Source organism: Gorilla gorilla, chromosome 1 (genome assembly GCF_029281585.2).
Source record: "Gorilla gorilla gorilla isolate KB3781 chromosome 1, NHGRI_mGorGor1-v2.1_pri, whole genome shotgun sequence".
Lineage (NCBI taxonomy): Eukaryota > Metazoa > Chordata > Mammalia > Primates > Hominidae > Gorilla > Gorilla gorilla.
In genome coordinates, this window is record NC_073224.2 from 31,252,146 (window position 1) to 31,270,362 (window position 18,217).

The 18,217-nt window shown below is 36.7% G+C and overlaps 1 protein-coding gene across 14 annotated transcripts in view; it reads left to right on the forward strand.

The window, feature by feature from the left end:
* SPATA17 (spermatogenesis associated 17) overlaps positions 1-18,217 on the forward strand; it is a 229,757-nt gene that overhangs the window by 41,945 nt on the left and 169,595 nt on the right. For all 14 annotated transcript variants that reach the window (XR_008677489.2, XM_055379573.2, XM_055379566.2 and 11 more), the window contains exon 5: positions 10,272-10,375. Coding sequence is in view for 13 of the 14 variants with exons in the window: in XM_055379573.2 (XP_055235548.2) it covers positions 10,272-10,375 (104 nt within the window). In the remaining variant the exon portion in view is untranslated. The remainder of the gene's footprint in view (positions 1-10,271; positions 10,376-18,217) is intronic.

Here is an 18,217-nt window from a genome sequence, read left to right on the forward strand (position 1 = left end):
TGATATAAGCTGCTGTCAGAACCCACAGTATGCCTTTACAAAACCCCTGTTGCTGATTTGCTGCTAGGCCAGTGACAGTCAATTAATATAGCAATAAATTGCTCAGTAAATTTTTATCTTAGCTCCTGGGGCCCTATTCCTCCTGTTTCTCTGTGACACTTTATTTCCTTTTTAGTCTTCAATTTGACTTTACTCCAGATTAGAGTTCTGCTTTTCTTCCAGCATCTTTTCTACTCCATTGTGGATCCTATTTAAATTTGGCCCCCAACTTTTATTTTCAGTTCTCTTTCTTTGAACAGCTGTTAATATCTTATGCAAACGCCATGAGCTGATTCAGTTGCACAAGTCATTTCTCTCCCTCTGCCATCTAGATGTACAATTGTATATCTTCTGACAGCCTTGTGTAAAACTCACCCTCCATTTTCTATATAGTGAGCACTTGGGTGTCATCTTAGCCCTCCAAATACTGGGCTTAGAGAGTCCGGTTCCTGACAATATTATAAAGATGAGGGTAAGAATTACTTATGTGGGGAAAACCCATTTAAAAATATCCCCAGGTAGCAAAAGAGTAGAGGTTAGTGGAATTGTTTTTTCCATCCTAAAGTCTATTTCTTGTCCCTTTTTCCCATTACCTTGATTCATAGTTTTCAATATTTTGTGTTTTCTCTTGCTTATGGCTTTTGCTGATTGGCTGACCCCATCCAGGAAGAAGTCTCTCATTCAAAATGACATATATCTTATACCCAATTCTTATATTTGCAGGGGGAAAATAACCCAAGACCAAGATTACATACATTCAGCCTCAACCTTGTTGCTGAAGTCTCTATTTTTCCAATAGAATGACTCCAGATTTTGAAACTTATTCCCTGAGAATAAATAGCTATAGCTGGGGGATACCTAAGTGTACTGTAGTCAAACTGACTTCCAGTGAGGAAGCAAGGATTTAAAAAAGGGAACTCCCCAGATTCTGAACTTCAGTTAGACTGAGCTCTGGCCAGACTTCAGTGGATTCTGTTTCTTTGGTTCTCCCTCTTTCTAAGGACTTCTTTTTTTTTTTTTTTTTTTTTTTTGAGACGGAGTCTGGCTCTGTCGCCCAGGCTGGAGTGCAGTGGCGCAATCTCAGCTCACTGCAAGCTCCGCCTCCCGGGTTCACGCCATTCTCCTGCCTCAGCCTCCCGAGTAGCTGGGACTACAGGCGCCCGCCACCACGCCCGGCTAATTTTTTGTATTTTTAGTAGAGACGGGGTTTAACCATGTTAGCCAGGATGGTCTCGATCTCCTGACCTCGTGATCCGCCCGCCTCGGCCTCCCAAAGTGCTGGGATTACAGGCGTGAGCCACCGCGCCCGGCCAGGACTTCTTATTTTATTTATACCCTCTTCTAGATCAATGCTCCTTTGATTTGTGATGCAGGATTTTTCTTGGTTGTTTTGCAGGGATTATAGGAGGAGGTGCCTCATCTACTCAGCCTGCCTGGCTGTGCCTGGCTTGTGCTCCAGCTGCTGGCTGCTGCGACTGCATGCTCAGTCCCTGGCAGGAGAGTGTGTGTGGGCAAGCGAGTGCAGGGTCTGGCCAGCCATTCTCAACACCAGCACAAGGGCAGCCTCCGTGCAGGGCTTGCAGCCACTCTAGGTGTGTTGCCCAAGGGGAACACAGTGGTGCCCAAGCAGAGGTGCCCACAGCCCCGAAGCCCCAGAAGGGGTGTTGCAACATGCTGATTAGCTCTTTTAGTTCTGCCATCTGCAGCTGGATGGATGGTGATGTGTTAACAGCTGGTTCAGTCCCTTGCCCTGCTCTGGCCTGTGGCTCCAGGGCTGGTTTGGCCCCACCGTTGCTTCCTATGATGTGGAGCAGGTGCCTGAAAGTGGTCTCTCACCTGAAGTTGGGTCGTCTCCCCTAGTGTGGCTGAGTCTGGGATTTTTATAGGCACAGGATAGGGGAGAGGGGAGCTGTAGGTAGTATTGGAAAAGGCAATATTTGACAAAAAACATTATTGGGAAAGAACCAATTGGGAAAGGGTAGGCAAACAAGAACAGAAGTTCTCACTCTGGGTCACGGATTTTATCTGGAAGCAGCAGTCTGGTCTTTCAGCCCTCCAGCTATTTTTGGCTTGAAGGTGGGGTTTCACCGGACCCCTTCTATCTGCCAAGGCATTTGTCTGACTCCTGCCGCAATTATATGGATATGTTGAGGTTTGTAGAGAAGGAGGATGGAAAGTAGATTAGTAATGTTCCAAGAGTGAGATTACGGTGTGTCAGAGTGTGGGGGGGAAAATTATACTTATTTTTTCCTAAATGGGTTATAACACTGTGAAATTCAGTTTTCAGCTGAATGCCCTGCAATTCTCCTAAAACATAGTTGTTTCTTTAATAAAGTTTACACTAATGTTTGTAAATTCAAAAGACAAATTGCTAATCTGTCCACTTCAACTTTGTTTTATGCCCATTTCATATTGTTGTCTGTGTTGCAGTTCATACTTTTGACACCAATTTCTGACATGAAATGTTCATTGTCTTGTAGTATCCTACGAAGAGTTCAATTGTAGGTAAATTATTGTGGCTGCTAATTTTTGAAAAACAAAATGGATCTCTGAAGCTAGGCAAGAAAAAGATTGCTATGTCATGTATTGCCAAATCTTGGTAGGTCAGAACCACTGGTAAATACTAATAATGAATTAACAATTGTATAGCAGTTACTACTTTCCAGGCACCATTCTAAGTATTTTAAATATTTTAACTTTTCTCTGTAATCATCATAACTAATTCTCTGAGGTATAGGTATCATTAAGATTACAACTTAAAATATGAGGAAAGGGAATCACAGAAAGGTATCTTGCCCAAAATCGCACAGCTAGTAAATGAAAGTGTTAGACATTGAACCCAGGAGGTCTGGCACTCACATTTCTGTCATTGCTGGTCACTTTTAATCTTGGCTTTACTTCCAATCCTCTTTTTCTGAAAATATGGATGAGAACAACTATACTGACCTAGACTGAGCTCTTAGGGACATTTTATTACTCATACCCTGTTTACTTGGAAAACTGACCTTGTGGCCTGATAATTCATGAGCATCCTTATTGGTAGTACATTTCATGCAGGAATTCTAAATTAAGTGACAATTAACTAAGGAGTAAGTTGAGGCATTCCAATGCAGTGTCACATGCTTCTCCTTGTAGGCAGAATTAGATGGCTCATGACGAAAAACCTCACCATCTAAAAGAATATTCAGGCTGTGGCCTCCCTTATTCCTATTGCCAGCATCAGGATTTGTCATCCATCATAAGCCTAGATGAAACACCCTTCCTGCTCCAATTTTAAATGGATTTTTGTGTAGGATGTAACAAATGATAAGAAAGAGAATTTGTCATTTCTTTGCTGGTTGAAGTCCAAGGTGCAGATCACACAGATTTTTGAAATTTAAAAGTCTGTGTTTAGTTTCATTTATACCTCTACCTTGCCTGTTTTGGGCCCTGAAGCATCAATGGAAAAGAAAAGGGACTCTAACATTTTTAAAACATTAGGAACAATCACAAAATTGTTGCTAGGACTGATAAAGTCAACTGCTGTTTCTAAATTAATGTTTAGAGTATACTAGTCTTCAATAACCTAAACATAATGGGGACATATAATCTGTCACAGACTTTGGAATGTAATAATGGTAAACTTTATGGGAAATATTTGTTCCTTGTAATGCCTTTGAAAAGCCTCCTTTGTATCATGTCATACATCTTGAGTCTTCCTTTGCTTGTCTGCCCTAGAACAACTGGAGCAATATCACATGAATGCAAATTTCAAGAAGTACTGTGTGCAGCATCTTAGAGATCTCTCTTATAAAATGAATTCTGTCCAGGTTTTTATCTTAGTTTCAAAGATCTATGAGGAATGGAAAAAATGGTAATAATCAAAAGCTTACAGAGTGTTAAAGAACTACAGATGTAATTAATTGTTTCAAGTAAAATTCCTTTTACCCTGAAATCCCCATACCTGTTATTGATCAGTCACCTATACTCACTTAGTGAAATTCCACTGGAATCTACAGTTTCAACTGATTCTTTATTATTTTAAATTATTTAACTTGATTATAGTGCCCCCAAGCAATTTTGTTCAGATTGAAATGCTCACATTTAGGGAAACAGAAGCAATAGTAACAAGAGAAACAGTAGAGCAGAGGTCATTTAAACAGCAAATTTGCCAAATAACATCACTTTATTGGCTTATTTCCCCTTAGAGCTTTCTCCGCATATAATACAAATTTTAATTTATAAAAATTAATCTAACTTGATATATCAAGTAACCATTTTCTTTTGTTTCCCACTTGTGTCTAAAATACAAAAAAAGTTAGAAAAGATTATATGGTGGCTTTACTTAAAAATGATTAAATATGTGTCAGATATATAAAGATTCATCTCAATCCCTTAAAGTACTTACAATACTATTTTCATATTTATAATACTATGAAGTAAGCATTTGTATTTAGAATAATGACCCTGAGATTACATAGTTAGAGATAGATAGGTTAGCTAATTCAGAAAAAGGATATGGAAGGTCTTTTATATGCTAGACATTATGTTATTGTTCTGGGCATACAGAATGAATAACAGTTTTATTCATACAAAAAAGGGTATCCCAAAATATCAGCCTATGGAAGAAAAGAAGGGGCCATCTGGACAACACCAAGCTTTTACCTGATGATGGAATAGATATTTTAATGTTCCATCCCCATGTAAAAGTATATTTCTTCCTCCCTCCTTCTACTTCTAGTACCAATATCATTGTGAAATGATTAAATAGATTTGTAGAGAAAGGAAGTACAAGGCTAATGAGAGTGGGGAAACAGAATATTAAAGAGAGGAAACTGCACATTTAATAATTATCCAGAATCTTTTGCTAAAAATATCTAGTTAAGATTTTCACATATACGTCCTATATGTGTGAAACTATATTTTCATATGATAATATTTTATGTATAAATATAAATGGTTGTGACGTGACAATGCAATGATACCTACAATGAAAACTTGGGTTATATTACTACTTTTTACATTCCTAATCTTTGAAGATTTAGTAAACCCACATTTCTGTGCTCACTGTACAATCTTTTTTAGAATGTTGAGCATTCTAGTAAAAGTATAATTATGAATAACTGAGTTCTACTTCTGTGCTCTCATATACATTTAGAGCATTAGTACTGGGTGAGCTATTATCAAGGAATTTGTTTTCCATGACTTCATTTTTCTTTTCTTTTCTTTTTTTTTTTTTGAGATGGAGATTCGCTCTGTTACCCAGGCCGGAGTGCAGTGGCACAGTCTCGGCTCTCTGCAACCTCCACCTCCCAGGTTCAAGCAACTCTCCTGCCTCAGCCTCCTGAGTAGCTGGGATTACAGGCTCCTGCCACCACGCCCAGCTAATTTTGTGTATTTTTAGTTGAGACGGGGTTTCACCATGTTGGCCAGGCTGGTCTCGAACTCCTGACCTCGTGATCCACCCACCTCGGCCTCCCAAAGCGCAGGGATTACAGGCATGAGCCACCGCTCCTGGCCCCATGCCTTCATTTTTCATGTTAAGAGAGAAGACATTTTTTCTTTTAGTGGCATTAAGGTTACTATAGATTTTCAGGAATAAAAGTAGACCCAATGGAGGGAAAATCTTTTCTATGGCAGATGGCTTTTAATATATCAAGGTTTTGCCATTTGTTTTAGTGCTTAAAATAAACATTATTTATAAGACCACTTACATTTTGATGTTACTTAATGAGGAATATGCATCATTGATTTGACTAGCTTAAGAGGTCATTTAGAACTTGCCCGTTAACAAGCTGTAATCTGCTGAGCACACAATGACTTTGTTTAAAATTATCTATTCAGAGCTGATCAATGACAATAATTGTTTTATACCAATCACTTTTGAAAGTTGCTAATTACTTGGAAGGACATGAATACAAGTCATTTTTCTTTTTTTTTTTTTTGAAGTCGTAACCTGTTCACCTTGAAATTAAGAAGAAATCTTATAAAAATCATCTTGCTGCTTGAAAGAACATTTTAAAAAATTAAAAGTATATTTACTAGTACTGGAATATCAACAGAATAGGCAAAATTTAAGACGTCATTTGTTTCTATAATAGGAAATATAGTACAGTCTCATCTGTATTGTATTTTACAATATCAATTAGCTATTGGTTAAACTAGTCTCCCTATAAGAAAATACCATATTTTAAACTAAAGAACACGCATATACTCTTTCTCTTTATACAATATATATGTAAGGTGTTTCAAGTGGAAAGAGCGGGCTTTGGAGTAAGACAAACCTGGGTTTGTATCCTGACTTTCCATTTACTGTTTTACTGGTTATGTGACCCTGAGCAAATTACTTAACCTCAGTTTCTTCATTTTTAACATGGAGATCATGCCCTATTCACAAGGATATTGTGAGAATAAAAGCAGTTAGCATAATACCTGGCACATTCATGGAGCTCAATAAATTTTAGATCCTTCATTTCACTGATGGCAGCTTCTTCACCCACTCAAATGCTGTTTCCTCCAGATCTTTTTACCCACTCATCTCTAAGAAAGCCACTTAAAGACTGATTGATTATACTTTAGTGTGGATGAGTTTTAATTTGTTACCTTAACCATCGCTTACTTATTACATTCTTTAATATCCAATTTTGAATAAAAGGAATTATCTTGGAGAGGAATTTTAGCCAGCCTTTGGAGATATGTGTAGGGTGTCAGGACATTAGAATGTTTTCTGAAAGCATACCAGTTGTAGTCTCTCTAGATATGGTTGGTGCTCTTTCCAGTAGTTGCTGGGTTTGGAGAAGGAAAGAGCCCACGTTGTTGGATTTTTTCTTTTTTAATTACAGGAAACTCTTCTTACTTGAACACAAATTTTTCAGCCAATTTCAGTTTTTTTCTTTAACATCTCTTTCTTAGAAATGGGAATATCCATTTCTCTGATATTACCAAATCATAAACTCGCATCATTCTTCCTTCCTCTCAGTATGCCAACATGCATCTTTTGTGTTTTCTGGCACACTTAATCTTATTTTATTTATAATTTAATGATATTTTCATGTGATAGGTAGCCCCTCCCTTAATACTGTTTGATATCTTAATATTTTCCTATGTAACTTGAATAACTTCTATTGCTGATGATGGATTTCCTGTCAGTACATGTATTTACAAGTGTTCCCTTCATTAATAAAATTGTTACTGTACATGCAGTAAAAGTATGCTGAAACATTTGAAGCCATCCAACCAGCTATATGACCTTAGGCAATTAGTTAACCTTTCTAAACATCAATTCCCTCCTCTATCAAATGAGGCTAATAATAATCTCCACCTCAGAATGATGCTATAATGATCAAATTAGATAAGCTAGGAAAATATGCACTTATTTGCATGTATGATTTATATTATGTATACATATTCCAATTGATTCTTCTTTTTCATTAGGAAAGTGGTTCTATCAATTCCTTCTTTTTCTTTCTCAGCCATAATATAATATTGGTAAAATTAGGGAGAGTTTCTAAATTGAGTATATAATTTTAGAATTTTTTTTTAAAGATTTGATCTGGCAAATAAGATCACTTGAGAAGTATTTTGAAAGACACTTTGAATACTTTTGTTACATTAGTTTGCTATGCTACTAGTTTCACTTTCTAAAGTTATTGTTGGCTGGGTGTGGTGGCTCACACGTGTAATCCCAGCACTTTGGGAGGCCAAGGCGGGAGGATCATTTAAGGTTAGGAGTTCAAGACCAGCCTGGCCAACATGGTGAAATCCTGCCTCTATTAAAATTACAAAAATTAGCTGGGCATGGTGGCACATGCCTGTAGTCCAAGCTACTCTGGAGGCTAAAGCAAGAGAATCGTTTGAACCCAGGAGTCAGAGGTTGCAGTGGGCCGAGATCATGCCACTGCACTCCAGACTGGGTGACAGAGTGAGACTCCATTAAAAAAAAAAAAAAAAAGGCCGGGCACGGTGGCTCAGGCCTGTAATCCCAGCACCTTGGGAGGCCAAGGCAGGCAGATCACGAGGTCAAGAGATCGAGACCATCCTGGCCAACATGGTGAAATCCCGTTTCTACTAAAAATACAAAAATTATCTGGCTGCGGTGGCGCGTGTCTGTAATCCCAGCTACTCATGAAGCTGAGGCAGGAGAATCGCTTGAACCAGGGAGTTGGAGGTTACAGTGAGCCGAGATCGCGCCACTGCACTCCAGCCTGGCGACAGAGCAAGACTCTGTCTCAAAAAAATAAAATAAAATAAAATAAAGTTATTGTCTCTGATTTACTTGTTCTTGCAAGCTGTTTTGCATATTTCCAGTTAGTTTAGTAATTCTCATATGGGGAGTCTGACAAAAACACTCCCTTATAATCTTCATGTTTAATATCTTTTTTTCTTTTGAGACCGAGTCTCGCTCTGTTGCCCAGGCTGGAGTGCAGTGGTGCAATCTCGGCTCACTGCAACCTCTGCCTCCCCGGTTCAAGCGATTCTTCTGCCTCAGCCTCCCGAGTAGCTGGGACTACAGGCGCACACCACCATGCCCAGTTTTGTATTTTTAGTAGAGACAGGGTTTTGTTTTGTATTTTTAGTAGAGACAGGGTTTTACCATATTGGCCAGGCTGGTCTCAAACTCCAGACCTTGTGATCTTCCTGCCTTGGCCTCCCAAAGTCCTGGGATTAGAGGTGTGAGCCACCATGCCCAGCCATGTTTAATATCTTAAATTGTAAATGATTATAAATGACCTTTTAAATGGCCATGTTTTAAAACAGAGAAAAATAAAGAATCAGAATTTAAGTAAACCATTTTTCCGGTTAATTTTTTATTGATCCAATATTCAACTTATACAAATTTTATACTAAATATTTTTTAGCAAAAAAAAAGTAGGCTTTGGGGATAAAACCCAATGGACTGGTGCTTAGTCTCCATATTTCCCTTTCCTATTAAAAAAAAAAAAAGTTTAGGGAAGACGTGTGTTCTCTTAGCTAGCAAACTGTGCCAAAATTGGGAAGACTTCATATCCAAAAAGGGAATCGTTTATGATATGTGAATCATTCATATAGATATTTAAACTGTTGGAAAATTTTAGGGAATGATGCTAAATCTTTACGCAAGACTAAGTTAATATTTTTCAATATGTGCTATTTCTTTTTCCTCCAATCCTTTAAATAATTTCAGGTATTTTTTCCTAATTAATATCATATATTATTTTGTTTGAGTTTTTCAAATAGGGGTATTAGAAAATATAGCAAAGATATTTATATAAGCAAAGATAGGACTTAAGGACAGTGACTGATTCTCATGGTTCCTGGGGTTGTATAAGATATCTAGAAGCTGACTTAAGTATGGTCTCTCAGACCCCTAACATTCCTCTCATCCAAAAAAAAACACCCTACTTTGATCATATGTTCTAGTAAAAATAAAATTATTTGAATGTCAGCATTGAAGTAAAAGATGTAAGAAGCAGATAATTTCAATATAACTTTTCTTTTATTGAAAATCACAGTTCTCTTTGTTCCCAGTTCTATATTGCAATGGTTATGAGAGTGGGCTCTCTGAAGCCCTAACTTGAAATTTGATTCTGGATTCATCCTAATAGCTGTATAATTATAGGAAAATTGTGTAACCTCTCTTTTTAACTGTTTCCACATCTGTAAATGAGGTAATGAGTATTTATGTCATAGGAGTCTTCTAAAGATTAAATAAATGTAAGCAAGAACCCTTAGATAGTGCCTGGCACATAAGAACTCAAAGAAATGTTAGCTATTTTTGTTATTGTTAAGGAAGAATTAAAATGTCATAATTAAGATACAAGAATTTGTTTAAATATTTTGATACCACTGAATTTAAGAAGCCCATTAATAAGACAAAATACAAAAACTAAACGTGTATTTCAGTGAGACCAAATACAACCTTAAAGTGAGTTGGCTATGAAAAAAAAAATCGATTTGCCCAGGAAGTGGAAATGGTAGGAATTTGTAAAGAAAATTTTTATAAATCTTTCAATAGTTTAGTATTCTGTGAGATAATTATAAATAATTTAAAATAAATTATAATAGCCTATAATTATGTTTATTTTTATAATATTTCATAAAAAATTTATGAGCAGAACCTATATTTACAACTAATATGCTACAATATTAGTGGAAAAGCCCAAGACTTTATTTGATAGGAGTTATCAGCCATAGTTACCTTAATTTTGAAGTGCTATTACATTTTTAATAAAAGTGTTTAATGGCATATTTTATCTCTTTATTTACTTTAATAGATTCAGAGACGATGGCGAGGCTATAGGGTTCGGAAGTACCTCTTTAATTATTATTATTTGAAAGAGTACCTGAAAGTCGTTTCAGAGACCAACGATGCAATTAGGTAAGTAGTGCAATCATCCATTCACTAGGGAAAACTTTGGAAAGATTACTCAATAGATGTTGATCAACACCATAGTTAGAAATATTTCTTTGTTTTAGACGGAGTCTTGCTCTGTTGCCCAGTCTGGAGTGCAGTGGCGCAATCTCGGCTCACTGCAATCTCCTCCTCTTGGGTTCAAGCAATTCTCCTGCCTCAGACTCCCGAGTAGGTGGGATAACAGGTGCCCGCCACCACAGCCGGCTAATTTTTTTCTATTTTTTAGTAGAGACGGGGTTTCACCATATTGGCCAGGCTGGCCTCGAACTCCTGACCTTGTGATCCGCCCGCCTCGGCCTCCCAAAGTGCTTGGATTACAGGCCTGAGCCACCGTGCCCGGCTAAAAATACTTTCTAAAAGTCAGTGATGTTTAGGCAGACATTTATTGATAAAAAATATATATATGATTCTATTTACCTTAATTTATTATTATTATATTAAAAAAATCTTGTATCCTTCACTGCAAGTTATTTATGTGTGTAGTATCTTGTATATTTACTTATGTGTGTAGTATCTTGGTCCTATACAAAATAGTTTCAGGAAAATTATTTCATGATGAGATGAATTTATCTGTAAAACGATCTAGAGTTGCAACATTAAATACAAAAAACCTCAGATGCATTTGAGAAACATGTTCCATAGCAAGAACTTGCCTCTCCTAGAATAAAATATCATGAAACATATTAAAAAGGTCTTTCACTGTCAGTTTTCATTTGTTTAAACACATAGGAGGATAGGACATAGATTTAGGATATGGGATCTGTAGAATTATGCTAAGTAAAGGCATCATAATATTACTCAGCCAGCTTTTCCAAAGTTCTATATGTTAAGTTTCCATATTACTGCGAAAATAGTTTTTTCCTCCTGTGATATGCCCCATTCTAATAACATATAAATGAACATATACATATAGTACATTTTGATAAAAAAGAAATACTAATTAATAATAGTTGGTGTTTATAGAATAGTCTCACTTCAAAATATTTTCTACATATATCATATATCATCTTATTTTACTCTTTTATTTTTTTTTTGAGATGGAGTCTTCCTCTGTCACGCAGGCTGGAGTGCAGTGGCATGATCTCGGCTCACTGCAACCTCTGCTTCTGGGGTTCAAGTGATTCTTGTGCCTCAGCCTCTCGAGTAGCTGGGATTATAGTTTCATGCCACCACGCCCAGCTAATTTTTATGTTTTTAGTAGAGATGGGGATTTCGTCACGTTGGCCAGGCTGGTCTTGAACTCCTGACCTCAGGTGATCTGCCCACCTCGGCCTCCCAAAGTGTTGGGATTACAGGCGTGAGCCACTGCGCCCAGCCCCTTATTTTACTCTTTAAAGTCTTTGAACTAAAGAGAACAAATAATTGGCAATAAATTATTAAAATAAAAGTTTTGTCTGAGACCCTAAAATAATATATAAGATATATATGAAAACTAATTTCCCAACTACTAACTTTCTCACATATGTTGTGAATATAAAGGGATCTGGTCTTTGAGGATTACCTATAGAGAAATTTGTTAATTTGATTTCTTTAGAAAAAGAGCAGTTAAGGGGGGAAGGCTTCAATAGGATTTAGTCGATTGGAGAAGTCGGAAAATTCAGAAACACGTGAATCATAGGGGACTGCTGTTTAATTTCTTCTTGAAATATCTAAAATTCTAAAGACTGGCTGGCTGTCTACAAATGGCTGACTTTAGCTTGTCAGGAGGAAGAGCTAGTAGAGTTTGCAAGACAGAAGAAATACGTGCAGGGCTGGAACTAGGGTGAGACAAGTGAGACTTTTTAAGGGAGGTGCTCACTCTCAGGGTCACACAATTATCAACCTTGAACTTTCATAACCCCAAGAGTGAGTATGTCCTTCAATTCTGCACTTCAGGGGCCTTACTTGCTTCACTCTTGTCTGAGCCCTGAATAGGAGAAAGTCAAGGAGGCAAATAGGTAAAGAGGTGGTTTGGGAAAGGTCTGAATCTTCTATTTGACAGATATTTCCAGTAATTCTTATTTTCCTCCTGATTTTAATAGGAATATCTCCAGTCAGTAGAGAGTCTGGTATATCAGTGCTGTAATTTTATTTTAGAGTGGTATTCTTTAGTATATTACAGAGCCATTCTATTATTTCTAGCTCTCTTAGAGTTTCTTAAACCAGGAATGGAAGTTGACTTTAACAAATGCTTTTCTATCATCTATTAAAATAATTATATAGGATGTCTTTTTCTTTTTTTAATATACTAACATGCATAGAGCTATATTCTATTAATAGATGTACTAATATCAAACCATCATGTATTTTAGGAACACATCTAACCAGGCCATTGTTAATTATTCTTTTGAATTTTCACTAAATTATATGAGTATTTTATATAGGATACTTACATCCTCTTCTGTATATGTGATTGGTTATACAGTGGTCCCTCTTATCCATGGTTTTGCTTTCTGCACTTTCAGTTATTCACAGTACAGTACAATAAGATATTTTGAGAGAGAACAAGAGAAAGAGTGAGAGACAACAAGAGGAAGAGTGAGCAAGAACACCCATTTGTATGATCTTTATTATAGTATATTTTCATACTTGTTCTATTTTATTTTTTGTTATTGATGCTAATCTCTTACTGTGCCTAATTTATAAATTAAACTTTATCATAGGTATGTATGTATGGGAGGAAACATATTATTTATAGGGTTCAATATTATCTGCAGTTTCAGGCAGCCACAAAGAGACTTGGAACACATTCTCTGTAAATAACAGGGGACTAATGTAATTTTCTTTCTTATATTGCAATTGTCAGATCCTAATGTCAGATTTTTGCCATATTTATTAAATGAATTAAGTAGATTTTTTGATATGGGGATTACTAGTCTTTGGAAGTTTAAAATAAATACTTTATAAAACTCCCTGGACCCAGAGCCTTTTGGGGAAGGTCAATCATTAACATTTCCGAACCTTAATTCAGGTTTTTATAAATTTATTAGAGTCCATTTTCTTTATCTCCAGATAATTATTAGTTCATTGACATTTAAATATATCTAATGTTATTTATGATATTTTAATTACAATATGTACTTTAGTTGTTTTAGTCCATTTCTCATTATTTAATTTGCTTATTTAAATACTTCTCTCTTTTGTTCTCAAAATTGTTAGGCTTATCTATATTTTTTAGAGAAACATCTCTCAGATTTTTTCTTTTAACTTATTTTTGTTTCCTAATTAAATGTTTTGCTTTCATCTTTAAAAGACGCATAATTTCTTTGTTTCACAGATAATACATGCCCCTTGTAGAAAAACTGAAAATATAGATAATGTAAAAGAAACTAAATAAAAAGTCATCTGTAATTTCATCACTCAGAAATAAGCACTATTAACTTTTTTTTTTTTAATTTTTTGAGACGGAGTCATGCCCTATTGCCCAGTCTGGAGTGCAGTGGCACAATCTTGACTCATTGCAACCTCTGCCTCCTGGGTTCAAGCGATTCTCCTGCCACAGCCTCTGAGTAGCTGGAATTACAGGTGCCTGCCACCGTGTCTGGATAATTTTTGTATTTTTAGTAGAGATGGGATTTCACCATGTTGGCCAGGCTGGTCTTGAACTCCTGACCTCAAGTGATCCACCTGCCTCAGCCTCCCAAAGTGCTGGGATTACAGGCGTGAGCCAACGTGTCCAGCTGCATGATAGCTTTTAAATATTTTTTATTGTTGGAGATACAGTTGTTCTAAATTTTTGCTATTGTAAACATTGTGTTATTTTAGTACTACTACTAGTTAATATGGAGTTTCTTACAGTTCTTGAATTCATTACTCTCTTTACTGCTTTTTTAGTAATTAAAACATTTAGTCTACGATTTGTTTCCATGTATAATATTGTCCACATTTAATATATTTTTATATATAACGTTCTCATATTCTAATTGCATTTTTTATATTCTCTTTAAAATTCATTTTTCAATCTCCAGTGGCTTGGCTTTTTCTTGTAGTTTAAACATAAAACAGATGTATTTCTAGGTTTATTGTGTTATAGTCAGAAAATATATTTGGTACAATTATTACCTCAGGAAAATTATTTAGTTTTTCACCTTTTATATACAGTCACATACCACATAATGATGTTTTGGTCAATGACGTACGACATTTATGACGGTGGTCCTGTAAGATTATAATACTATACTTTTACTGTACCTTTTTGTGTTTAGATATGTTTAGATACACAAATAGTTACAGTTGTATTACAATTACATATAGTATTCGGTACAGCACCATGCTGTACAGGTTTGTAGCCTCGGAGCCAGAAGCTATACCTAGGTGTGTAGTAGGCTATACTATCTAGGTTTATGTAAGTACACTCTATGATGTATGCACGATGATGAAATTGCCTAAGGATGCATTTCTCAGACTGTATCTCTGTCATTAGTTAAGCAACCCATAACTGTATTATTTTGTTTTAGGTATTCTCTTAAAGGCAAATGAATAGATTTTGTTTTCTTACCCGAGCTAAGTTTTTGTATTTTAATTGAGCAATAAAAATGTTTACTTTCATTATTGTAACCGTTTAACCCTTTCTAACTTCTCTCATCTTGCTTTACGTTTCTGCTTTTTCTGTTTCCTTTTATATATAAACTATGATTAGTTATTGTGAACTTAAAAAACATTATACATATTAGAATCATGGCCCTTCTGTGCCTCATCTTCAGCTTCATTGAAAATTGAACTTACCTCTTAACTTTTAAAACCGGAGGGCCAGGCACAGTGGTGCATGCCTGTAGTCCCAACTACTTGGGAGGCTGCAGGAGGAGGATCACTTGAGCCCAGGAGTCTGAGGATCACTTGAGCCCAGGAGTCTGAGGATCACTTGAGCCCAGGAGTGTGATTGTATTACTGCATTCCAGCTGGGGCAACAGAGTGAGACTCTTTCTCTAAAAAAAAAAATAAACAAAAATATTTTTTTAAAAAACTGGTTATACTTCCCCTCCCTACTATTTAACACAGAAATTTCTGGAGGCTTCTTTCTACCAAAACACCTACTCTTTAAATATAGGCTTCTATCATCTCTTGCCTGGACTCTTAATTAAGCGAGAACATTTTAACAGTTCTCTTTTCTTTCGGTTTTGCCATTCTTCAAAACAGTGTTAAGAGAGATCTCTTTTAAGTCATTTTTCTCTGCTTCAAATCCATCCAACTCTCCCTGTTGCTTTTAGCATGTCACATATTTTAGACTGTCGCATAGGTCGACAGCCCCATCTTCAAATGTGCACCCATTCTGAATGTCTTATCAATTTTAGAAGCATCATGTTTCCTTAGACTTCCAAACCTTTGCATGTGCCATTCTCTTAATCCCTCATCTTCCATGTCAACTGCTCATTATTCTTTATGTTGCTGCTTAAATGTTGATAGAGTTGAGGCACTCCTCATCTGCATGCCCGGAGACTCTCAAACAAAGCTATCTTATGCCTTCTGTCTTATGGTATTATAATTACTTATGTGTTTGTCTTTACCTTTATCTTATGAAATCGGTGGGGGAAAGGAGCTGACACTTGAACACCCTGTCTTAATTATCTTTGAAACCTCAGTGCCTAGCACAGTTACTGATATATAGTAAGTCCAAGGTAATATTTGCTGACTAAAAGCTTACTGAATGAAAGAATGAATGAGATTAGATGAAACTCCATTATAATTTTCACTTTGTCAAGCAGCTGCAATTTTAAGAATATTGCTTTTTTCTGTCTTAATAAGTCATGATTTAATACTTATTTAACAACTACTATGTGGGTCAGGTGTTAGGTTAAATGTTGTGGATACAATGATTAACATGGTAGATTCGAGCTAGCCTTTATAGAGCTTAAAGCTTAGTAGAGCAAAAGTACAATATAATCATCACAAAACAGATAGCATTTATTATGTCTTTTTTTTTTTTTTTTTTTTTTTTTGAGACAGAGTCTCGCTCTGTCTCCCAGGCTGGAGTGCAGTGGTGCAATGTCTGCTTACTGCAATCTCTGCCTCCTTGGTTCAAGTGATTCTCCTGCCTCAGCCTCCCGAGTAGCTGGGACTACAGGTGTGTGCCACCACCACGCCCGGCTAATTTTCATATTTTTAATAGAGATGGAGTTTCGCCATGTTGGCCAGGCTAGTCTCGAACTCCTGGCCTCAGGTGATCTGGCCACCTTGGCTTCCCAAAGTGCTGGGATTATAGGTGTGAGCCACCACACGATGTCTTTTTATGTGCTGGAAATTATACCAAATTCTGAGAACTATTAACAGGCAAGTATAAGACAATGTTCTCAAAAATCTCTGACTTTCAGAGATCACTCTATCCTCTAATATTCAAAATAAGTATAGTTTAATCAGTCCTTCAAACTGAGATCCAGTGCACCTTCCCTTTCAATATCTCCTGGTTCTGAAGTAGCTTTTCTCTCTATTTCTTTTCCTGATGGCACGTTTCAGTTGAATTCTCATTTTAACTCTGCATTTCACTCACTTTTTGCATTTATCATCTGCTTTTTTCATTGCTTCCTTCTCTGTTTTTGATCCTAGTCAACCCCTGTACCATCACAGAAGCCTGTTGTGAGCTTCATTTCACTGCAGTTTTTTTTTTTTTTTTTTTTTTTTTGAGACAGAGTTTTGCTCTTGTCGCCCAGGCTGCAGTGCAATGGCGCAATCTCGGCTCACTGCAACCTCCGCCTCCCAGGTTCAAGCGATTCTCCTGCCTCAGCCTCCGAGCAGCTGGGCTTACAGGTGTGCGCCACCACACCCAGCTAATTTTTATAATTTTAGTAGAGACAGGGTTTCACCATGTTGGTCAGGCTGGTCTCAAACTCCTGACCTCAGGTTATCTACCCACCTTGGCCTACCAAAGTACTGGGACTATAGGCGTGAGCCACCGGGCCCAGCCTTTACTTTAGTTTTTCACAACTCTGACTTTACATATATTAAGCACTCTCATTCTATCCTCCAATATCTACCTTACATTTAATCTTTAATATTTTCCACCAGCTTATATTTTTAAACTTTATTCTGGATAGTTTCTTCAGATACAGCTTCTATCTTGCTAATTCTCTTTCTTTTGCCAATCCATAGAGTTAATTTTGATGACTGTATTTTTCATTTCTAAAAAGTACTATTTGGTCCTTTTTAAAATTTGCCTAATCATTCTAATATAATTTTATGTTGTTTGTTGTAAGATTTTATTTTAAAATATTGAAATAATCAAATATTTATATTCTGCATCTGATAATTGTAATATTGTTCTGGTTGTTTGTATCATATTTCCTGATTTTTTTCTCGATGTATTTACCATTACAAACATTTTGAGTTCACAGTAAGCTGGACTTCATCTATACCAACCCTAAAGGCATAAATTGGCACAGTTTTCCTCTAGAGAGTAGTCATGTCTGTCTTCCTTAAGCTATAAGATGCTACTGATCTAGAACCACTCTAGTCCCCTTAGAAAGTATTGGCTTAATATGAGAGACTCAGATTTCTTTCCCACTCCTATGCCATCAAATATTCTGAACTCATCATATGAAAGTGTCTGCCCCAAGGTTACCTGACTTTGAAATTTACTTGCAGGTGACTCCTCCTTGTTTTTTTGTTGTTGTTTTTGTATTCTTTTGTTTGAGACAGTCTTGCTCTGTCACCCAGGCTGGAGTGCAGTGGCAGAATCTCAGCTCACTGCAACCTCCGCCTCCTGGGTTCAAGTGATTCTCCTGCCTCAGCCTCCTGAGTAGCTGGGACCACAGGCATGTGCCACCACGCCAATTTTTTGTATTTTTAGTAGAGGCTGGTGTTGAACTCCTGACCTCAGGTGATCCGACTGCCTCG